Raw genomic sequence first — 25,220 nt, 5'->3', positions numbered from 1 at the left:
AATAGTTTTGAAGATTTGTCCAGAGAAATTAGACAAAGTATCCAACTTGGGATCAGCTCAAATGAAGGCAAAAATCACTTACTGAAACCAGAAGTTCTTCCAGATTTGTTTTATGCTGCTTGAGTTTCGCCTAAAAACCCGTGCTTAAATTCAAAATTTTAATTAACTAATTAAAAAGCCAAATTACTTTTCAGACTAGACACTTTTTGGTACCAATTCAGAAAGCGGGGCACCTTTAGTTCAAAGAGCTAAATAACGCAAAAGGCATAAAAAGTAAACACCAAACTTTTGCTCCTCGGTAGTTAACTATTTTTTTAATAGCTCCTGGTCCTGCTCAGTGCAAGGACCAACCGTGGGGGAGAAAGATGCCATCCATTTTGCAACAGCAGCCTGTCCCACCTTGAAAGGCGGATGACACTGAGACCCTTCCAACTGTCGCCTAAGTGGGATTAGAACGCATGACCCTTCCTTTTGAGAGCCGTGTGCTTAACCCACTCGGCCACAGAAGCTCATAGTTAAACACTCGAGTTTATCTGCGTGTATGGTTGTATGGTTATCTGTTATAGGGTTCAAACAAGAAATGTTCCAGATTTGTTTTATGCTGCTTGAGTATTGCTTAAAAAATCGTGATTAATATAAAATAGCAAATAACAAATTAAAAAGCAAAAATTTTCAGACTAGACACTTTTTGGCACCAATTTAAAAAGCGGGGCGCCCTTAGTTCAAACAGCTAAATGACGCAAGAGGAATAATAAGTATACACCAATTTTTGCTACTCAATAGTTAAACAAACGTGTTCATCTGCGTGTATGGTTGTGTGTGGGTAATTTGGTACATACTCGCATTTTTTTCTTTTTTTTCCTAAAATGTTTTGTTTTTCTTTTTTAAGGTCCATTGAAGTGTTAGAAATGCAAGAATCAGAAAAAACTTTTAGCCCTAACTTTGTGGCCAAAATTTTGTTTTCGATTCCCATTAAGCTTTTGGGGTACCACTTTTGCACCTTAACGTTCAAATTTCGAAAAACAAAATTTTCTCAATAGATTTGTATTAATCACTTGTTAAAACATTTCTATGTTTCAGCTTCAATTTTCTTCAATTATATCCAAATCTAAATTTAATTTAAAACATTAGATGCGGTGGCCTTATCAATAAAATTGGTATGATTACAAAACTCTAGGCCTCTTTGTGGATCATCATTGGTTACATTTACTAATTGGTAACTTTTACAAATAGAGTCTCTTAGCCAGTCTAGAGTCTAGAGTAAATTGTATCTCTTAGCCAGTCTAGAGAATCAAGATTAACTCAACGACGAGCATCGTGAGGTTTGTTGATCACACTGGATCACAGGGGATCCCAAAGGATCATGAGGGGATCACAGTGATCAAGAACAAACCTCAAAACAACCCTCATTGAGTTAATCTTGAATCCCTAGACTGCCTAAGAGACACATTTTTGCAAGGCGCCCATATATATAGTTAGCAGAAAATTTGGTCAATCCAGGGTCTTCATAGTGATGTGGGAGAGCTCAGAAAATCAATTTGGTCGACCTAATAAAAAAGTCGAAAAAAATCTCAAAACTTTTTGGAAAATCCGCCGCCCCCCTCTCGAGAAACTCCTGGGTCCGCGCCTCTAATATGTTTGAATTTTTTGATCACAAACTCGTATTCTAGAGTTGACATGCAAAGTTTGTTTGATGATAAACAAATTTTTTAAATTGCTAAACAAACTTTTGGAATTCATCATATTTTCTAATGGCAAGATGTTCAAGTGTCATTTGTAATCGAAAAAATTCTTTGTGAAATTCAATCGCGACTAGTTTAACTAATCGTAGTGACTTGTATGAAGACAGTGGCTAAATCCCTAAAATTTTTAGCTTCGGTTAGAAGAAACCAAAATGTAAATCATGCGGTTAAAATTGCTTGAGTAGGACCTGGATATATCGTGTAGTTTTTGAAGATGTCATAATTATGTTAGTTATAAGGTTCATTGTAACGTTTTTTTTTCTTTCAAAAAGTTTTGTTTTAACAGGATGATTGAGTTTGAGTGAAATATTGACGATGTGTCTTGGTCATTTGAGTGGACCAAATACTCGATTGGTTGGATCAAAATTCCTGGACGTTTCCTTCGAGCTGTGGGAGATCATTTGTGAAAATCATGAAAAACTGTTATATGATCAACATGAAACGGTTCATGTATATATAGTTCAGTGGCTGTTGGAAAGTTTATTTAAGCGATGGTGCTGCTTTATAAATTTGTGTTGTGATACGCCCGGTTCGAAGTCCGCGACTTAAGAAAAGAACGGTCAGACCCAAATTTGGCAGTTCCAGGCGGGCGGGACTTTATGTTGGAAATCTAATATTGGTAATTGACTTAAGAAAAGACTGCCGGCGCGAGTTGAGAAAGGACAGACGCCGCGACTTAAGAAAAACTGGTGGCGTGGCTTAAGAAAAGATTGACGACGCGACCTAAGTAAAGACTGAGGCCATGACTTACGAAAAGACTGATGGCGCAATTTAAGAAAAGACTGACAGCGCGACTTAAGAAAAGACTGAAGCCGCGACTTTCGAAAAGACTGAAGACGTGAATTACGAAAAGATTGACAGCGCGCGACTTACGAAGAGAGTAACGCCGCGACTTAAGAAAGGACAGACGCAGCAACCTAAGAAAAGAGTGGTGGCGCGACTTAAGAAAAGACCGACGGTGCGATTTAATAAAAAACTGACGGCGTGACCTAAGAAAAAACTGATGGCGCGACTTATGAACAAATTGACGGCGCGACTTCAGAAATGATTGACGGCGCGACTTAAGAAAAGACTGAAGCCGTGACTTACGAAAAGACTGTTGGCGCAATTTAAGAAAAGACTGCCGGCGCAACTTAAGAAAAAACTGACGCCGTGACACAAGAAAGGACAGACAACGCGACTTAAGAAAAAACTGGTGGCGTGGCCTAAGAAAAGATTGACGGTGCGACTCAAGAAAAGACTTAAGCCGCGACTTTCGAAAAGACTGATGGCGCAATTTAAGAAAACGCTGACGGCGCGACTTAAGAAAAGACAAACGCTGCGACTTAAGAAAGGACAGACGCCGCGAAGTAAGAACAAAATTGATGGCGCAGTTTAAGAAAAGACTTAAGCCGCGACTTTCGAAAAGACTGAATACGTGACTTACGAAAAGACTGACGGCACGCGACTTACGAAGAGAGTAACGCCGCGACTTAGAAAGGACAGATGCTGCGACTTAAAAAAAGAGTGGTGGCGCAACTCGAGAAAAAACTCACGGTGCAACTTAAGAAAAAACCGACTGCGTGGCCTAACAAAAAACTGATGGCGCGACTTAACAGCAAATTGACGGCGCGACTTAAGAAAAGACTGAGGCCGTGACTTAAGAAAAGACTGATGGCGCAATTTAAGAAAAGACTGATGGCGTGACTTAAGAAAAGACAGACGCCGCGACTTAAGAAAAAACTGGAGGCGTGCATTAGGAAAAGGTTGAAGGCGCGACTTAAGAAAAAACTGGAGGCGTGCATTAGGAAAAGGTTGAAGGCGCGACTTAAGAAAAGACTGAGGCCATGACTTACGAAAAGACTTATGGCGCAATTTAAGAAAAAACTGACGGCGCGACTTGAGAAAAGACCGACGCCGTGACTTAAGAAAAGACAGACGCCGCGAATTATGAAGAAACCAGTGGCGCGAGATAAGAGAAGACTGACGGCGCAGCGGAAGAAAAAATTGACGGCGCGACTTCCGAGAAGATTGACGGCGCGACTTAAAAAAAACTGCGGTGGGTTTAAAAAAAAGACTGAAGGTAGCAAAAATTAATCTTTAAAGTGTTTACTATTTTATCAACTCTACCAGATTTTTTAAATTGAGAAGTAATAATGAGAATGATTTGCCGGTTACCAAATATCTACTAATTTTTCTTAAAAAGAGTTTTTATTGCCTTTTGATTTTGCCTTTTACAGTGGAATTTTTAATTTTCCAAATTTGTCACTCAAAACTCAAAAAGCATTCGTTAAAATTTGGGCAATATACTCTGATGATAATTTAAAATCATTTTTTTTTGTTTTTGAGCTTTTTTTAGTGGACGACCAAAATTTTGAACCCATTAAGACGCCCCGACTTAAAAAAAACTGGTGGCGCGACCTAAGAAAAGACTGACGGCGCGACTCACGCAAAAAATGACGACGTGACTTAGAAAAGGGTGACGGTGCGACTTAAGAAAAGATTGACGGCAAGACTTAAGAAAAGAATGACGGCGCGACTTACGAAAAGACTGGTGGGGCGACCTGATAAAAGTCTGATGGCGCGACTTAAGAAAAAAATGAAGGCGTGATCTAGAAAAGAGTGACGGTGCGACTTAAGAAAAAAAACTTTTGGCGCGATTCAAGAAAAGAATGACGGCACGAATTACGAAAAGAATGACGGCGAGATTTGAGAAAAAACTGACGGTGTAACTTAAGAAGAGATTGACGTCGCGACTTAAGTAAAGACTGACTGCGCAACTTACAAAAAGACTGACGCAGAGACTTAAGAAAAGACTGAAGCCGTGACTTTTGATAGCCCTGACAGCGCGACTTAAGAAAAAACGATGGCACGACTTAAGAAAAGAATGACGGCGCGACTTAAGAAAAATCTGACGGAGTGATTTAAGAAAAGACTGGCTGCGCGACTTACGAAAAGACTGAAGTAGCGACTTAGGAAAAGACTGAAGCCGTGACATAAGAAAAGACTGACGACGCGACCAATGAAAAGAATGACGGAGAGAGTTATGAAAAAGTTGACGGGGTCACTTAAGAAAAGACTGACGGCGCGACTTACGAAAAGACTGAAGCAGCGACTTCCGAAAGATTGAAGCAGTGAATTGCTAAAAGACTGACGGCACGACTTAAGAAAAAAATGAAGGCGTGATCTAGAAAAGAGTGACGGTGCGACTTAAGAAAAAAAACTTTTGGCGCGATTCAAGAAAAGAATGACGGCACGAATTACGAAAAGAATGACGGCGAGATTTGAGAAAAAACTGACGGTGTAACTTAAGAAGAGATTGACGTCGCGACTTAAGTAAAGACTGACTGCGCAACTTACAAAAAGACTGACGCAGAGACTTAAGAAAAGACTGAAGCCGTGACTTTTGATAGCCCTGACAGCGCGACTTAAGAAAAAACGATGGCACGACTTAAGAAAAGAATGACGGCGCGACTTAAGAAAAATCTGACGGAGTGATTTAAGAAACGACTGGCTGCGCGACTTACGAAAAGACTGAAGTAGCGACTTAGGAAAAGACTGAAGCCGTGACATAAGAAAAGACTGACGACGCGACCAATGAAAAGAATGACGGAGAGAGTTATGAAAAAGTTGACGGGGTCACTTAAGAAAAGACTGACGGCGCGACTTACGAAAAGACTGAAGCAGCGACTTCCGAAAGATTGAAGCAGTGAATTGCTAAAAGACTGACGGCACGACTTAAGTAAAGACTGACGGCGCGACTTACGAAAAAACTGAAGCAGAGACTTACGAAAAGACTGAAGCCGTGACTTACGAAAAACCTGACGGCGCGACCTAAGAAAACACTTGAGTGCCGCGACTCAAGAATAGACTAATGGCACGACTTAAGAAAAGACTGACGACGCGACTAAAGAAAAGATTGACGACGAGGCTCAAGAAAGGTTAGATGCTGCGACCCAAGAAAGGACTCAAGCGGCGCGCCTTAAGAAAACACTTGTGCGTTGCGACTCAAGAAAAGACTTCTGACGAGACTTAAGAAAAGACCGACGGAGAAAGACTCGAATCAACAAAAAATTGAAGACACGGCTTAACGAAGAACAGATGCCGCGACCCAAAAAAAAGACATAAGCGGCGCGACTTAAGAAATGACCGACGGCGTGACTTAAGAAAAGACTGACGGCGCGCCTTTTAAAGAGACCGAAGCCGCGACTTACGAAAAGACCGAAGCCGTGACTTACGAAAAGGCTGACGGCGCCACCTATAAGAAGACTGACAGCGCGACCTAAGAAAAGACTGACGGCGCGAAGTAGGAAAGTACAGCCGCTGCGACTTAAGAAAAAACTGATATGGCTACTTATAAAGGACAGACGCCACGACTTAAAAAAAGACTGACGCCGCGACTTAAAAAAAGACTTAAGCGGTGCGACTTAAGAAAAGATTAACGGCGCAACTTAAGAAAACACTTGAGCAACGGGACTTAAGAAAAGACTGATGGCGCGACTTTAAGAATTCTTTAAATTTTAGACCGAAAACTTCGATTTATGACTATTATGACTATCTTGATCAATTTACAGAAAAAACTTACCTGATTTTTGTTGCTTAATTTTTGTTTTTGATTTTGTTTGAGGAAGAGTGTTTATAGATTGAAAGGCGTTAGTAAAGTAGTCACTAAAAAATGAGAGAGCAAAGTGAATATTTATTGACGGTAATCGGAATTAAAAGCGGCGCTTTATGTGCAATTAACAAAAATTTCGCTTTGCAGAAGAGAAATAAACTAAAGCAATTCCATTCAGATACTTTTCAGATTACCCCCAAAATTTTTTTGATCACTTGTATTAAGAAACTGTACAGAAAAGCTTAAATGGGACAAATGAATATGCAAAGGGCTGATTTGATTGTTTGTTATTTTGTTTTGTAATTGCGTGTTTTGTTTGACTTTTTCTATCTGCTCCTGTTTATAAGAATTGTACAAGATACTGGATAATAATAGTATTGAAGATTTGTTCAGAGAAATTAGACAAAGTATCCAACTTGGGAGCAGCTCAAACGAAGGCAAAAATCACTTACTGAAACCAGAAGTTCTTCCAGATTTGTTTTATGCTGCTTGAGTTTCGCCTAAAAACCCGTGCTTAAATTCAAAATTTTAATTAACTAATTAAAAAGCAAAATTACTTTTCAGACTAGACACTTTTTGGTACCAATTCAAAAAGCGGGGCACCTTTAGTTCAAAGAGCTAAATGACGCAAAAGTCTTACAAAGTAATCATCAAATTTTTGCTCCTCGGTAGTTAACTATTTTTTTAATAGCTCCTGGTCCTGCTCAGTGGAAGGACCACCCGTGGGGGAGAAAGATGCCATCCTTTTCGCCGCAGCAGCCTGTCCCACCTTGAAAGGCGGATGACACTGAGACAACTCCAACCGTCGATGAAGTGGGATTAGAACGCATGACCATTCCTTTTGAGAGCCGTGTGCTTAACCCACTCGGCCACGGAAGCTCAAAGTTAAACACTCGAGTTTATCTGCGTGTGTGGTTGTATGGTTATCTGTTATAAGGCTCAAACAAGAAGATGTTCCAGATTTGTTTTATTCTGCTTGAATTTTGCTTAAAAAATTGTGATTCATACAAAATAGCAAATAACAAACTAAGCTAGACACTTTTCAGACTAGACACTTTTTGGCACCAATTTAAAAAGCGGGGCGCCCTTAGTTCAAACAGCTAAATGACGCAAGAGGAATAATAAGTATTCACCAATTTTTGCTACTCAATAGTTAAACAAACGTGTTCATCTGCGTGTATGGTTGTGTGTGGGTGTTTTTGTAAATACTCGCATTTTTTTCTTTTTTTTCCTAAAATGTTTTGTTTTTCTTTTTGAAGGTCCATTGAAGTGTTAGAAATGCAAGAATCAGAATAAACTTTTAGCCCCAACTTTCTCGCCAAAAATTTTTTTAGATTTCCCATTAAGCTTTTGCGGGAACCTTAAGGTTCAAATTTCGAAAAACAAAATTTTCTTAATAGATTTGTATGAATCACTTGTTAAAGCATTTCTATGTTTCAGCTTCAATTTTCTTCAATTATATCCAAATCTAAATTTAATTTAAACCATGTTATGATTGCAAAACTCTAGACCTCTTTATGGATCATCATTGGTTACATTTACTAATTGGTTACTTTTACAAATAGAGCCTCTTAGCCAGTCTAGAGTCTAGAGTAAAATGCATCTCTTAGCCAGTCTAGAGAATCAAGATTAATTCAACGAGGAGCATCGTGAGGTTTGTTGATCACAGTGGATCAGAGGGGATCCCAAAGGATCATGAGGGGGTCACAGTGATCAAGAACAAACCTCAAAACAACCCTCATTGAGTTAATCTTGAATCCCTAGACTGCCTAAGAGACACAATTTTGCAAGGCGCCCCTATATATAGTTAGCAGAAAATTTGGTCAATCTAGGGTCTTCATAGTGATGTGGGAGAGCTCAGAAAATCAATTTGGTCGACCTAAAAAAAAAGGTCGAGAAAAATTTCAAAACTTTTTGGAAAATCCGCCCCCCTCTTCTCGAGAAACTCCTGGATCCGCGCCTCTAATATGTTTGAATTTTTTGATCACAAACTCGTATTCTAGAGTTGACATGCAAAGTTTGTTTGATGATAAACAAATTTTTTAAATTGCTAAACAAACTTTTGGAATTCATCATATTTTCTAATGGCAAGATGTTCAAGTGTCATTTGTAATCGAAAAAATTCTTTGTGAAATTCAATCGCGACTAGTTTAACTAATCGTAGTGACTTGTATGAAGACAGTGGCTAAATCCCTAAAATTTTTAGCTTCGGTTAGAAGAAACCAAAATGTAAATCATGCGGTTAAAATTGCTTGAGTAGGACCTGGATATATCGTGTAGTTTTTGAAGATGTCATAATTATGTTAGTTATAAGGTTCATTGTAACGTTTTTTTTTCTTTCAAAAAGTTTTGTTTTAACAGGATGATTGAGTTTGAGTGAAATATTGACGATGTGTCTTGGTCATTTGAGTGGACCAAATACTCGATTGGTTGGATCAAAATTCCTGGACGTTTCCTTCGAGCTGTGGGAGATCATTTGTGAAAAACATGAAAAACTGTTATATGATCAACATGAAACGGTTCATGTATATATAGTTCAGTGGCTGTTGGAAAGTTTATTTAAGCGATGGTGCTGCTTTATAAATTTGTGTTGTGATACGCCCGGTTCGAAGTCCGCGACTTAAGAAAAGAACGGTCAGACCCAAATTTGGCAGTTCCAGGCGGGCGGGACTTTATGTTGGAAATCTAATATTGGTAATTGACTTAAGAAAAGACTGCCGGCGCGAGTTGAGAAAGGACAGACGCCGCGACTTAAGAAAAACTGGTGGCGTGGCTTAAGAAAAGATTGACGACGCGACCTAAGTAAAGACTGAGGCCATGACTTACGAAAAGACTGATGGCGCAATTTAAGAAAAGACTGACAGCGCGACTTAAGAAAAGACTGAAGCCGCGACTTTCGAAAAGACTGAAGACGTGAATTACGAAAAGATTGACAGCGCGCGACTTACGAAGAGAGTAACGCCGCGACTTAAGAAAGGACAGACGCAGCAACCTAAGAAAAGAGTGGTGGCGCGACTTAAGAAAAGACCGACGGTGCGATTTAATAAAAAACTGACGGCGTGACCTAAGAAAAAACTGATGGCGCGACTTATGAACAAATTGACGGCGCGACTTCAGAAATGATTGACGGCGCGACTTAAGAAAAGTCTGAAGCCGTGACTTACGAAAAGACTGTTGGCGCAATTTAAGAAAAGACTGCCGGCGCAACTTAAGAAAAAACTGACGCCGTGACACAAGAAAGGACAGACAACGCGACTTAAGAAAAAACTGGTGGCGTGGCCTAAGAAAAGATTGACGGTGCGACTCAAGAAAAGACTTAAGCCGCGACTTTCGAAAAGACTGATGGCGCAATTTAAGAAAACGCTGACGGCGCGACTTAAGAAAAGACAAACGCTGCGACTTAAGAAAGGACAGACGCCGCGAAGTAAGAACAAAATTGATGGCGCAGTTTAAGAAAAGACTTAAGCCGCGACTTTCGAAAAGACTGAATACGTGACTTACGAAAAGACTGACGGCACGCGACTTACGAAGAGAGTAACGCCGCGACTTAGAAAGGACAGATGCTGCGACTTAAAAAAAGAGTGGTGGCGCAACTCGAGAAAAAACTCACGGTGCAACTTAAGAAAAAACCGACTGCGTGGCCTAACAAAAAACTGATGGCGCGACTTAACAGCAAATTGACGGCGCGACTTAAGAAAAGACTGAGGCCGTGACTTAAGAAAAGACTGATGGCGCAATTTAAGAAAAGACTGATGGCGTGACTTAAGAAAAGACAGACGCCGCGACTTAAGAAAAAACTGGAGGCGTGCATTAGGAAAAGGTTGAAGGCGCGACTTAAGAAAAAACTGGAGGCGTGCATTAGGAAAAGGTTGAAGGCGCGACTTAAGAAAAGACTGAGGCCATGACTTACGAAAAGACTTATGGCGCAATTTAAGAAAAGACTGACGGCGCGACTTGAGAAAAGACCGACGCCGTGACTTAAGAAAAGACAGACGCCGCGAATTATGAAGAAACCAGTGGCGCGAGATAAGAGAAGACTGACGGCGCAGCGGAAGAAAAAATTGACGGCGCGACTTCCGAGAAGATTGACGGCGCGACTTAAAAAAAACTGCGGTGGGTTTAAAAAAAAGACTGAAGGTAGCAAAAATTAATCTTTAAAGTGTTTACTATTTTATCAACTCTACCAGATTTTTTAAATTGAGAAGTAATAATGAGAATGATTTGCCGGTTACCAAATATCTACTAATTTTTCTTAAAAAGAGTTTTTATTGCCTTTTGATTTTGCCTTTTACAGTGGAATTTTTAATTTTCCAAATTTGTCACTCAAAACTCAAAAAGCATTCGTTAAAATTTGGGCAATATACTCTGATGATAATTTAAAATCATTTTTTTTTGTTTTTGAGCTTTTTTTAGTGGACGACCAAAATTTTGAACCCATTAAGACGCCCCGACTTAAAAAAAACTGGTGGCGCGACCTAAGAAAAGACTGACGGCGCGACTCACGCAAAAAATGACGACGTGACTTAGAAAAGGGTGACGGTGCGACTTAAGAAAAGATTGACGGCAAGACTTAAGAAAAGAATGACGGCGCGACTTACGAAAAGACTGGTGGGGCGACCTGATAAAAGTCTGATGGCGCGACTTAAGAAAAAAATGAAGGCGTGATCTAGAAAAGAGTGACGGTGCGACTTAAGAAAAAAAACTTTTGGCGCGATTCAAGAAAAGAATGACGGCACGAATTACGAAAAGAATGACGGCGAGATTTGAGAAAAAACTGACGGTGTAACTTAAGAAGAGATTGACGTCGCGACTTAAGTAAAGACTGACTGCGCAACTTACAAAAAGACTGACGCAGAGACTTAAGAAAAGACTGAAGCCGTGACTTTTGATAGCCCTGACAGCGCGACTTAAGAAAAAACGATGGCACGACTTAAGAAAAGAATGACGGCGCGACTTAAGAAAAATCTGACGGAGTGATTTAAGAAAAGACTGGCTGCGCGACTTACGAAAAGACTGAAGTAGCGACTTAGGAAAAGACTGAAGCCGTGACATAAGAAAAGACTGACGACGCGACCAATGAAAAGAATGACGGAGAGAGTTATGAAAAAGTTGACGGGGTCACTTAAGAAAAGACTGACGGCGCGACTTACGAAAAGACTGAAGCAGCGACTTCCGAAAGATTGAAGCAGTGAATTGCTAAAAGACTGACGGCACGACTTAAGTAAAGACTGACGGCGCGACTTACGAAAAAACTGAAGCAGAGACTTACGAAAAGACTGAAGCCGTGACTTACGAAAAACCTGACGGCGCGACTTAAGAAAAGAACGACGGAGCGACTTAGGAAAAGACTGACGGCGCGACCTAAGAAAACACTTGAGTGCCGCGACTCAAGAATAGACTAATGGCACGACTTAAGAAAAGACTGACGACGCGACTAAAGAAAAGATTGACGACGAGGCTCAAGAAAGGTTAGATGCTGCGACCCAAGAAAGGACTCAAGCGGCGCGCCTTTAGAAAACACTTGTGCGTTGCGACTCAAGAAAAGACTTCTGACGAGACTTAAGAAAAGACCGACGGAGAAAGACTCGAATCAACAAAAAATTGAAGACACGGCTTAACGAAGAACAGATGCCGCGACCCAAAAAAAAGACATAAGCGGCGCGACTTAAGAAATGACCGACGGCGTGACTTAAGAAAAGACTGACGGCGCGCCTTTTAAAGAGACCGAAGCCGCGACTTACGAAAAGACCGAAGCCGTGACTTACGAAAAGGCTGACGGCGCCACCTATAAGAAGACTGACAGCGCGACCTAAGAAAAGACTGACGGCGCGAAGTAGGAAAGTACAGCCGCTGCGACTTAAGAAAAAACTGATATGGCTACTTATAAAGGACAGACGCCGCGACTTAAAAAAAGACTGACGCCGCGACTTAAAAAAAGACTTAAGCGGTGCGACTTAAGAAAAGATTAACGGCGCAACTTAAGAAAACACTTGAGCAACGGGACTTAAGAAAAGACTGATGGCGCGACTTAAGAAAAAAACCGACTGCGCGACTCAATAAAAGAACAATGGCGCGGCTTAAGAAAGTACAGATGCCCCGACCCAAGAAAATACATAAGCGGGGCGACTTAAGAAAAGACTGAGGGCGCGACTTACGAAAAGACCGCATCAGCTGAAGGGCTGAAGCGCCACCTAAGAAAAGACTGCCGTATTTCAGTTTAAAAAAACTGGCGGCAAGACTTACGAAAAAATTGACGGCGCGGCTTGAGAAAACACTTGAGCGTCGCGACTTAAGAAAAGACTTAAGCTGTGACTTACGAAAGGGTTGACAGTACCACCTAAGACAAGACTGACGGCGCGACTTAATAAAAAGAGTTTCGGCTTGACCCAAGAAAAGATTGATGGCGCGGCTTAAGAAAAAACTGACGGCGCGACTTAAGAAAGACATAAGGCACGACTTACGAAAAGACCGAAGCAGCGACTTACGAACAGACTTCAGCCGTGATTTACGGAAGGGCTGAAGCGCCACCTAAGAAAAGACTGCCGCATTTCAATTTAAAAAACTGCCGCCGCGACTTAAAAAAGACTGACGCCGCGACTTAAAAAAAGACTTAAGCGGTGCGACTTAAGAAAAACTTGTGCAATGCGACTTGAGAAAAGACTGCTCGCGCGACTTAAGAAAAGACTGCTCGCGCGACTTAAGAAAAGACCGACGGCGCGACTTAAGAAAAGACTTAAGCGGCGCGACTTAAGAAAAGATTAACGGCGCAACTTAAGAAAACACTTGAGCAACGGGACTTAAGAAAAGACTGATGGCGCGACTTAAGAAAAAAACTGACGGCGCGACTCAATAAAAGAACGATGGCGCGACTTAAGAAAGTACAGATGCCCCGACCCAAGAAAATACATAAGCGGGGCGACTTAAGAAAAGACTGAGGGCGCGACTTACGAAAAGACCGCATCAGCTGAAGGGCTGAAGCGCCACCTAAGAAAAGACTGCCGTATTTCAGTTTAAAAAAACTGGTGGCACGACTTACGAAAAAATTGACGGTGCGGCTTGAGAAAACACTTGAGCGTCGCGACTTAAAAAAAGAATTAAGCTGTGACTTACGAAAGGGTTGACAGCACCACCTAAGACAAGACTGACGGCGCGACTTAATAAAAAGAGTTACGGCTTGACTCAAGAAAAGATTGATGGCGCGGCTTAAGAAAAAACTGACGGCGCGACTTAAGAAAGACATAAGGCACGACTTACGAAAAGACCGAAGCAGCGACTTACGAACAGACTTAAGCCGTGATTTACGGAAGGGCTGAAGCGCCACCTAAGAAAAGACTGCCGCATTTCAATTTAAAAAACTGGCGACGCGACTTACGAAAAGACCTATGCGGTGCGACTTAAGAAAAAATTGACGGTGCGGCTTAAGAAAACGCTCGTTCGCCGCGACTTAAGAAAAGACTGATGGCGCGACTTAAGAAAAACATAAGGCACGACTTACGAAAAGATCGAAGCAGCAACTTACGAACAGACTTAAGCCGTGACCTACGGAAGGGGTGAAGCGCCACCTAAGAAAAGACTGCCGCATTTTAATTAAAAAAACTGGCGGCGCGACTTACGAAAAGACTTAAGCGGCGCGACTTAAGAAAAAACTGACGGCGCGGCTTAAGAAAACAATTGAGCGTCGCGACTTAAGAAAAGACTGACGTCGCGACTTACAAAAAGACTTAAGCTGTGACTTTCGAAAGGGTTGACAGCGCCAGCTAAGAAAAGACTGACGGCGCGACTTAAGAAAACACTCGTTCGCCGCGACTTAAGAAAAGACTGATGGCGCGACTTAATAAAAAGAGTTACGGCGCGACTCAAGAAAAAACTGACGGCGCGACTTAAGAAAGACATAAGGCACGACTTACGAAAAGACCGAAGCAGCAACTTACGAACAGACTTAAGCCGTGACCTACGGAAGGGGTGAAGCGCCACCTAAGAAAAGACTGCCGCATTTTAATTAAAAAAACTGGCGGCGCGACTTACGAAAAGACTTAAGCGGCGCGACTTAAGAAAAAACTGACGGCGCGGCTTAAGAAAACACTTGAGCGTCGCGACTTAAGAAAAAACTGACGTCGCGACTTACAAAAAGACTTAAGCTGTGACTTACGAAAGGGTTGACAGCGCCAGCTAAGAAAAGACTGACGGCGCGACTTAAAAAAACACTTGAGCGCCGCGACTTAAGAAAAGACTGAGGGCGCGACTTAAAAGAAAAGAGTTAAGGTGCGACTCAAGAAAAGATTGATGGCATGGCTCAAGAAAAAACTGACAGCGCGACTTAGGAAAGAAAGAAGGCACGACTTCTAAAAAGACTGAAGCCGAGACTTACAAAAAAATTGACGGCGCGAATTAAGAAAAAACTTGAGCGGCGCGACTTAAGAGAAGACTGATGGCGCGACTTAAGAAAACCTGGCGGCGCGACTCAATAAAATAATGACGGCGCGGCTTAAGAAAGGACATATGCCCAGACTCATGAAAAAATATAGGCGGTGCGACTTAGGAAAATAGTGACGGCGCGACTTACGAAAAGACCGAAGCAGCGACGTACGAACAGACTTAAGCCGTGACTTACGGAAGGGCTGACAGCGCCACTTAAAAAAAGACTGACGCAATTTAATAAATTAAACTGGCGGCGTGGCTTAAGAAAACACTTGAGCGCCGCGACTCAACAAAAAACTGACGGCGCGACTTACAAAAATACTTAAGCCGTGTTTTACGAAAGGGCTGACAGCGCCACATACGAAGAGACTGACGCAATTTAATAATAAAATAAACTGGCGGCGCGACGTAAGAAAATTTAAGCGGTGCGATTTAAGAAAAAACTGGCAGCGCGACTTTAAAAAAACTGACAACAAGACTTAAGAAAGCACTTGAAGGCCGCGACCTAAGAAAAGGTTGATGGCGCGACTTGAGAAAAAAATGACGGTGCGAATCAAGAAAAAACTGACGGCGCGAGTTCCAAAAAGACCGACGCCGAGACTTACAAAAAAACTGACGGCTTGACTTAAGAAAAGACTTGAGCGGCGTCACTTAAGAAAAGACTTGAGCGGCGCGAGTTAAGAAAAAAACTGATAGTGCGAGTTAAGAAAACACTTGAGCGCCGCCACCTAAAAAAAGACTGATGGCGCGACTTAAGAAAAAATTGACGGCGCGACTCAACAAAAGACTAACGGCGCGGCTTAAGGAAAAAGTGATGGTGCGACTGAAGAAAAAATTGACGGCGCGACTTAAAAAAAGAGACGACTTTTCAACTCGGCATGCGGCACGACTTCCGAAAAGACTGAAACCGAGACTTACAAAAAAACTGACGGCGCGACTTGAAAACAATGGCAGTGGACTTTTAAAAAAGACTGAGGGTGCGACTTAAGCTTGCGGCGTGACTGCTAAATCCAGTCTGAAAACGGCATGCGGCGAGACTTACAAAGTCTTTTCTTAAATCGCGGACCTCGACCTGGGGGTATAAAGGCCATTTTGATCTGAAGCTAATAACACTCTTTTGATTATGTTGTAGCAAGCTGTTTAAAAAATGAAGTCTATTTGTAATGAGTTATGTTTCTTCCTTAATGATATCTAGGCTGACACACATTTCCGTAATTTTTTTAAAATGTTAACTTAAACTCCGTAATATAGCGGATATTTAGGTTTCACACTTTTTCTCATGTCGCAGAAAACTCAAAACAGTCCACTCTACACCGAAAATAAGTTGAAAATAATACAACTGAAAATTGGTTGGTCGGACTGGGCAGTGAAAATGGTAAATGGTTTTCTGAAACAAAGAAGCTTTTTCAAAGATTTTAAGGTATATAATTCAATGCGCCCCAGTAAATAACAAGTCAAATCTGAAGCTTTTAACGAGTGTTTTTGCTTGCCACAAACTATTAACTACAATGACTGCCCGACCCGACCAATAATTTCAAATGAAGATTCCGAGAATGTCCAAGCATCCGATCGCGGGTAAAACAGAGGTGATTAATTAGGACCCAAGGATAGAATCCCAGGATCCTGGCGAGACTAATACAATTTTTTTCATGAAATTATTAGTCATTTCTACTAGAATATCAACATAAAAATGATCGGTTTTTTCTTGTTTTTTGGCAATTATAAAGTGCCAGGCTATTATTTGTTTTTTTTTTCGAAAAATTGGAAGTTAAGATTGAAAAAAAAAACCTAAATTAGTAAATAAAATTTTGTAATCAGAGGTAACACCCGCTCACATCCAGAAACTAAAATTAGAGACGGAAAGACTGGGTAAAAATCCATGAGAATGGATTAAAAATAGATTATGTTGTGAACAAAAACGCGTTGGTTTTTTCTCAAAGAGAATCGATTAAAGTCGATTATAATCGCTGATTTAGAGGTTATATTGCTCAGAAAAATAGTAACAACATAAATCATGTTTAATCAATTTTTTGCCTTCTATAGAGACTGTCTATAAAATGACAATAAAATCCATTCATTATGGAACTCCGGTGCGGGTAGCGTGAAAAATCATTTAGTAGTTTATATCGAGACGATTTTGGTTTCTTGGTAGTCCCTTGATTATCCGTTCATTTTTTGATCAAGATGAACGAGTGCAGTTCTTTCGCCTTTTGTGCATTGAAACGGTTTCAAACTTATGTGATATGATTTTAAAATCAATTTTTTCATCAATCGAATTTATTGGTTGTTTCAGTTCTGTATCTTAATGGGATTTTATTTGAGTTTTTTTAGGGCTAATGAATTGTTTTATGGAAAATTTTTTAGCATCCCAGATGCAACTCTAGCTGTTTTTTTTACCGAAAGAACATAGTTCGTTTTTTATGATTTAATTTTTTTTTGCGGAGATAGAAATACTTTTTGTAGAAATGAAGTTTAATTGTTGTGAAGGTTGTTTTCGTCGGAGCTTTTCGTGAAAACTTTTCTAAATTTTTTCGCTAGAAATAATAACGAGCAGGCGCTGCTTCATAACTGTTTTTCAGGCACTGCTTTGTAGTTTTTCAGGCGCTGCTTTATAATTGTTCTGCAGGCGCTGCTTTATAGGTTTTCAGGCGCTGCTTTATAATTGATACCATATAGTTTTCATGGCGCTGCTTTTTTCAGGCACTGCTTTAAAAGTTTTTCAGGGGCTGTTTTTTAATTGATACCATATAGTTTTCATTTTTCATATAGCTTGAATTCTGTTTTCAAATACTAAAACAATTTGCAGTTCGTTTTTCTTTGATGACTTGTTTTTCCAATAATTACGGTTAGTTTGCGTATAATCCGAAATGCTGAAAATCAACAAGCTACCCAAAACAGACCTAGCTCTTGACCGAGACGAGGCGGAAATATGGTCCACCGAACGAGAAAAGTGCAGTTCTCAGACAAGAGAGCTGACCCAGCTGACCGTTAGCTCTCACCTTTTCTCGCTCTGTTAGTTGGCGAGGTTGATCTCTCTAGAAATCATAGCGAGGAAAACCAAGTTTTTGATTTTGATTTTTCTGGTGATCAAAAAACAGTGATTGAGAACAATCAAACTGGATGCTCGAAACAAATTTCAGAGAAATTTTTTCAGGGGCTGCTCTAACACTGGAGCCTCATAATTTTCAAAATTTGTTTTTTGATTTTCAATTCTTCTTCTGAAAACCAAAGTTTATGCCAGTTCGGTATTTTTTGTTGAATTGTATTTCCCGATGATTTCGGTTACTTTAAGCATAAACCGGATTGTCATCAATCAGCATGCTACTCAAAACGATCTATCTCAAGGCCGCGACAAGGCAGAAACACTGATTGTACAAACATTGATTTTTTGGGCTAACTTTATTGTGTCAGCGTTCTAGGAAATGTGATGGTCTATGGAAATGTGATGGTCTATGAAGGCTAACATTTTTAGTTTGCCAAAAAAAATCTTTAAAGTGTGCGTTGTTGAGACTTTGGTAGGAAAAAGTGATATTCTTGTGAGATATTTGTTGGCTTGTTGTAATCGGTTAGTTCGTTCTGTCTGGGTGGCAGAGGCATTCAGAATCAATGTCCACGTCAAGGTTTGAGTTTGAGCTTCCCTTGATGTTGTACCGTATTTCTGAATTACAGGTGGTATTCAACTGGACAAGAACAAAAAACAAGTAATTTAGTTTTCTTATTCTGCCAAAAAAACAATAAATTTCCTTCTCTGCCAAACCTGGGAACGATATGATTTTTGGATTTTTTTTGGTTTGTGGGATGACATGCTCTTTAGTCATGCAAAGTAGGTTTTCACTTTTACATAGCAATGCATTTCGAGTGTTTTTTTTTCTGTGCGTGTTATCTCTCTTCAGTTATCAAAAATCATCCTGAAATGTCTGTGTACGCCCTTATAGGAGGTGGGAAGTTTGTCTGACCTTATATGTGATGTATGTCTCTGCTAGTTTTCATAACCTAGAATGATTTAACTCAATCGTTTCAGCTTGGTGGGGGTTTGACGAGTCGATGGGGAGCAGGTTGCACATTTATCTGGCCTTATCTGGTAAAACAACATTTAAATTTTTTCAAGCTCGGGCTGGTGATGGGACTACTGATTTTGCTTTATGAAATTTTTCTTGAAAATGTCTCTTGGCTCTTTTTATTCATATATTATGTTGATTTCAATCAAAATCTGAAAATGAAACTGTAAAATTTAGTAAAAAAATATACAGAATGACGTACTCGACGCCCACCTAGCCAGCTGTTTCATTCAGACAAGGACCGAGACAAGGCACAATTACTGATGCAAAAACAGTGATTTTTTCGTGCTAACTATTTTGGGTCAGCGTTTTTGTATTTTTGGCAAATTAAGAAGCTTAACTTGATTTGTTTACCAAAAACCATTAGAAGACCCTGTCTCATACCAGTTCTTAGCTATGTGCTAGTTCCTTTTTTTCTGCAAAAAAAATTCTACTCTACCAAATCTGGGAACCATAGGATTGTTCATTTTTTTTCAGCTTGTGCTCCATAGTCATATAAAAAAAGGTTTTCGCTTTCATATTGATATGCATTTCGAGGAGTTTTTTGCTGGGCTTACTATCTCACTTCAATCGTCAAAAATCATCACGAAATGTCTGTGGACGCCCATATAAAGGGGTGGGGAGTTTTATCTAACCCCATGTGGGGTGTATGTGTTTGATAACTATACTTTCGTTTCGTCTCATGAGTTTTAAATACTTCCTGAGAAAAGTTCATAAACTTGGTTGATTTTTATTAATTATTTCAGCTATTGTTCACTTTCATTTGGGTCAAGTTTTCACAACCTATCAATTTTCTTTGGCTTAACAGTTCAAGATCAAGTTTTTTTTGTTGCTTTGTTTTAACATTATCGTCGTTTAAATTGAGAGATCCGTTAGTTTCTACCACAAAACGGGAAAATTAACGCTTCATTTTTTGTTCAAAAACGTTCTTCAAATCTTCAAGATGAGTTTTTTGGACAATTTTACTGTGATGTAGAAGGATTAAGACACAGATCAGGCAATATAAAGTAATATATCATTGAATTTGATTCTTTTAGACTTGGGCTGGTGATGGGATCAATTAGTTTGCTTCAAAATAGTTTGAAAAAAATATTGAGTCGGTAAATTCGTGCTTATCTGTTGAGTATCATAGATAAATTTTTGATGCTTATAAATTTGTCGAAATTATGACCAAACTGGTTTTTTCTAACAATCTAGAAGAAAAGTATCCAAAAGTATAGGAAATCAAAGATGAAATGTATGAATATTTGTACTCAATTATTATGTGGTTAAAGCATCAGACTATGATGACACATTGCCGCGACCTGAGAAGGGTGTTTCCTGACGATTGCCGCGACCAAATTTTGGTATTTCCAGACATAAAAGACCGAGTAGATGCGTACGCAACCCAGAAAAAAATCATCATTGCGACCGACGCGATCAAAGAAAGTTTAAACGCTACAGGCGCGCCATAGGAGAACAGTTAAAGACCAAAGAAAAACTATTACCCGCCACTGAATCCACTGAAGCAAACTATTGAAAGACTTCGGTTACACCAGTGAGTGAAAAATTACAAAAAATCACAGAAAAAGGCTCTTTTTCCTTCCCCCCCCCCCCCTCCCCCCACCTGCAAACTTTTACATGTAAACTTGTTGACCACATTGTCCAATTGTTACGAAAATTTACATACAGACTAATAAGGCCACGACAAACATATTTGGTCTTCATACTATACTCAACCTCGTAAAACCACTCGTTACACTAATATATTGAAGCTCGTGTGAGGTGGGGGGAAAAGGAAAAAGAGCCCAGAAAAAAACTAACGCCACACTTATGGACCGAGTTCCCAGTGGACAGGAGTGGTCGGAATTGTAGCTTTCTACAACGTGTTACCGTATACGGCACAAATCAGAGTTTAATATCGACGTTCGTGCGGGCGCCGTGCCTCTGGGATTCGACCCACTGACCACCTAAAGGATCCATTTTTTTGCCGTCAGACACTTAAAAATTCTAAATGCGCAGTAGGCGCCAATATATACAATTTTTGAGGGGGGAGCGCTGGTCAAAAAAGCGATTTTTTGGTAAACCTTCCAAAAAAAGCATCAAGTCATTTTTGACATGTTTTTATTAAAAATCGCCTGCAAAAATTGGCCAAAATAAGGTTTTTTATTAATTTGGGAGAGCTCGGAAAGTAAATTTTGTCGACCAAAAAAAATGTACAAAACTTTTTGAAAACCCGCCCCACCCCTTGAAAAAACCTGGATTTGCCTCCACCCTTGAATATAGTAATTAATGATATATGCTCGTAATAGTCTCTGACTTTTAAATGATGTATTGACTATAACTTTACATAAGTTCACAAAAATTATAAACTCAAAAATTGACAACTACATTAATTCAATGTCGCTGTTTTTTTCTATTTCCAATTATGCTAAAGAAATTCCTTTCCTATAACACGCATCCCATACATTATCCGATATCCGCCTGTTCTGTCGAAGTGCAAAGCCAGTGGGTAATTCATGCAAATGTATGCAGAATGTCTCGGTGGCGACTATGTTGTCGAATCCAGGTCTTTTTGCCGGAAACAGGGAGTGTTTCAGTTGGTGGTAGGTGTTGAAAGAGAGAAATCCAACAGGCCTGCTGTCCAAAATGTTGTCCATTTGATCCTCCGTCACTGTCTGGAATATACAAATTAATTTTAAAACAAAATCCGCAACCATGACAAGGTACGACGAATAATGAGACACTCGAAATAGTTTAGATCGTGATTTTCGCGACTCAAAAGAGATAAGTGGCAACTATAGTCCAATGACATTTAATTATAGTCAATGCTTTCCGTCTCTGGCCTAATGGTGATGTGTGTGTATGTGTGTGTGTGGTGTGTGTGTGTATGTGTGTATGTGTGTTTGTGTGTGAGTGTGTGTGTGTGTGTGTGTGTGTGTGTGTGTGTGTGTGTGTGTGTGTGTGTGTGAAATATCATCAGTCTTATATTGCTGTCCTGCAGTGCTGATACAGAACTCTAAAAATGAAGTCCTATTATTATCTTTATGTTTTAATTAGTACCCGTCCAAAAGCGATATAGGACACCATTGATCTTTCGATTAGCTAAAACATACTGATCAGACTGTCCGATAAATCAATTTTTCTTTTAACTTCGTTTTAACCCTAACATTGAATAATTAGATTAGTTGGTAGCTTTTAAACACACCTCATTCTTAACTAACGTTCTTCAGTTGTCTAACTAGAACCTGATAAAGGAACTCTTTACAGTGTGACCAAAACAAAACTATACCTGGGTTAACCTCCATAGAACGAAAATGCTAATCCTTCAATTCCATAAACTGAGTCTATGAACAATCACTAATCATGTCAATTTCATACATTTTGCCAAAATGATTTCATCGAATTTTCAAAGAAACTCCCTTGTTTTGGCATAAATTTCGATTTATCGACATTAATAAAAAAACATTCATTCATGGAAAATCTACAGTCAACATTTTTTTGATGACGACAGCAAGCTTTTCTCTCAGTAAATTCAAAATTATCTCATTTTTTTTTCAATCAGAGAAAACGAAGTTAGTACTCAAATAAACATTTCTTATAAAAAAATTTTTGCATGCAAAAAGTAGTTTCTTGTGCGCATAACGTAGTCCTGGATTACACAAAAGTTGTTTTTTTTCCTTTTTCTCGGTAAAACTTGTAAAAACGCGCCCTTTTACCTTTGTATGACATGTTTTTGTATGTCTTGATCAATGCATGATTGATTAAAAATTCAAAACAAAAAAAAACACCTTTGAAAATTTTTGCGAAAATATAAAAGTTTGATCCTTTCATTTTATCATTTATTTGAGATAAACAAATTCAGGCTATTTCCGATGCATTGTAATTGCAATATGATCAGACATTTGTTTAATCTACTTTTGAGTAATATGCTCTCTGCCACATGCGTTGGGTTACGAACATAACCCAAAAAATTTGAGAATTTAAATTTTATAAAAAATCAAGTTTTCACATCATATTTGACTGGTTTGAGAGAATTGTTACATAAAGTGCACGTAACTTCAAAACAATTTGAATATAAGTTGCAATTATCACACAGATAAACTGCGTTAAGTAACTCGCAATGTAAAAAAATTAAGTTTTTTTTCACAAAGAATTTTATAAGGTTTCAACTTTTCTTTTTTGGAAGCATTTTTTTTTTCAATTATCAGAGAAAATTTATTTTCAGAAAATTTCAAAAATTCGAGTTTTTATTTTGAGACATGACCTCTTTGGTTGTATCAAAATTTTTCAATCAATAAATTTCGCTCTGAGACACTTGAAAATGGACATGTAGGTGCAATAGTGGTCTCCCAGGCAGTTAACTCTTCGTGCAGTTTGCAAGAATATATAATTATCCACAGTCTTGCAAAGTAAGTTAAGCTCTGATTAATTTTTTTCAACGATCACCAACGAACTTAAAGAAGTGTACGACATGTTTAAGCAGAGTTTTGATGGAATGATACAGATTTGAACTCAGTCAAGTGAACGATCTCTTCCCTAAAATGATTCAAGGGGAGATTATTTTCAGTCCCGATTTTGACCCTTTCTGACCCCACTTTGACAACATTTTGTCTTTTCTTGATTTATAAATTATAATATTGCAACAGAACCTTGGTATCAGTGTTCAAAAACTTACACTGATATCAATGTAAGTTTTTGAACACTGATTTGATATCAGTTTTTGAACACTGATTTGATATCAGTTTTTGAACACTGATTTGATATCAGTGTTCAAAAACTTACTTACACTATGAAATAGGGGTGCAACCAGGTGGGGTTGGGTGAGAGGGGGGAATGAAGCAAATTGTGTATTTTAATTTGACCTTATCTGACCCCACTTTGTCCAGATACTGTCTGTTCTCGAATGAGATGGAATAGGAGAATGTGAACTCCCTCCCCCTCCACACTGCCCAGCTGGCCCTCCTCCCCAACAGCTGTCTGCATTTGCCCACGAAACCCCACAGATGTTTCATCAGGGCCCTAAAAACTAAATCTCACCAGTTGTGAACTTGTAGAAATTATATACTTTATTATGCCATTGAACTATCATCCCAGTTTTTATTATTGGGGTGGGGTTGTAAAAATTTTGCGAGTATAAATTCAAAAAACAAGCTACGTTTTTTTCAGTCAGCCAAGTCGATTTTCTGAGCTCAACCAAAAACACTAAAACAGTTATTTAGTGTGCTAAATCCCCTGAATTGTGGTATCAGATAGAAGCTCTCGGTAAAGAGCTGAGCAGCTCATATAAGGCCATTTCCTGCAAAGATAATTCGCCTCAAGAAAAAAAGACGGCTCCGAATGATTGTGGGCTTTAATACTTCGAAAACAGCTGATAATTTTGTACCGTTCTTTCTAGTTTCCGATTTTTCATTTCAATTTGTTCACGCTCTTTCTGATATTGAAATCCCCAAACCGATACTTGAAGTCGGTTTGGACCAAAAGTCGCTATCTTAGACTTTTTCTCATAAAAATCTTGCAATTTCTTACAAACTTTGTTTCTAAGAATTTTATAAGATGGGATATTTTTAGGCTACATGAAAAACCAGAAGAGCCATCTGTACTTTTTGGAACCTGATCTAAACTATATTTTATGATTGGGTAAATTAGATATTTTATCACTGTAAAGTATTTAATATTAACCAATCATGATCCATCTAACTAACAACCCACTTATTTGTAAGTGCTGAAATTACTTGTAATTTCAGCACCAGAGAGATGTGAATTTAACTTAGAAATTAGTTGCCTCTCCAAGAGAACTTCAGCAGCCGCAATAAACCAGTTTACCCTAGATCTATTGAGCCTAGCAGAGACTAGTTAAACAACCTGAGACTAGATAGTATAAGAGTAAGATTAGGATCGGTATTAGACTAACAAGTTGCACGAATCTATCCGGCCGAAAATAAGATAGCGTGACGAGCAGACGGTGTACCCTATCCGAAATTACTCTATGAGTTAACCACATCGGTCCTAACTCATCTGGTGCGACCATAAGTCTCGAACAAGACCTTAATAGCTTAGAATTAACCAAAAATAGATTAGAATTTAGACAAAACATTTTCAAAATGTTATACGACGATAATTTAATCGAAATGTCTCTACGACTCAATAGATCAGAGCCAATATTCCGAACGATAACAGAACTACCCGGAATCGTAAGAAGACCTCGAACCAGAGACGACATACGACAAAGTAGAAACTTACCATATAGTTATATGATAGTACGGCAAAAGCCAACATAAACTTTTATATTTAGAATTTTATTAGCAATGAATTTAGATTTTCATTTGCAAACATAAAATCTTGAAGTCAATCTTCATGATCATTTCAGGCGCTAAACAAAATTATTAATTGACAATAACGATTGATAAAAAGATCTCAGATCGTTTT

The 25,220-nt window shown here is 39.2% G+C and overlaps 1 protein-coding gene across 2 annotated transcripts in view; it reads right to left on the bottom strand.

Annotated features, from left to right (window-relative positions):
- Positions 1-21,121: 21,121 nt before the first annotated feature.
- The window catches only part of LOC134852883 (uncharacterized), a 66,263-nt gene continuing 62,164 nt past the window's right edge, over positions 21,122-25,220 (bottom strand). The window contains exons 12-13 of one of the 2 annotated variants that reach the window (XM_063868727.1): positions 23,657-23,813; positions 21,122-21,469 (exon numbers count right to left, since the gene is read on the bottom strand). In XM_063868727.1, the coding sequence (XP_063724797.1) occupies positions 21,218-21,469; positions 23,657-23,813 (409 nt within the window). In that variant the 3' untranslated portion in view covers positions 21,122-21,217. The remainder of the gene's footprint in view (positions 21,470-23,656; positions 23,814-25,220) is intronic. The other variant, XM_063868728.1, reaches the window with a different exon arrangement.

This window comes from Symsagittifera roscoffensis, chromosome 8 (assembly GCF_963678635.1).
Source record: "Symsagittifera roscoffensis chromosome 8, txSymRosc1.1, whole genome shotgun sequence".
Taxonomy (NCBI): Eukaryota; Metazoa; Xenacoelomorpha; order Acoela; family Convolutidae; genus Symsagittifera; species Symsagittifera roscoffensis.
This window is presented reverse-complemented; position numbering and strand designations above follow the sequence as displayed.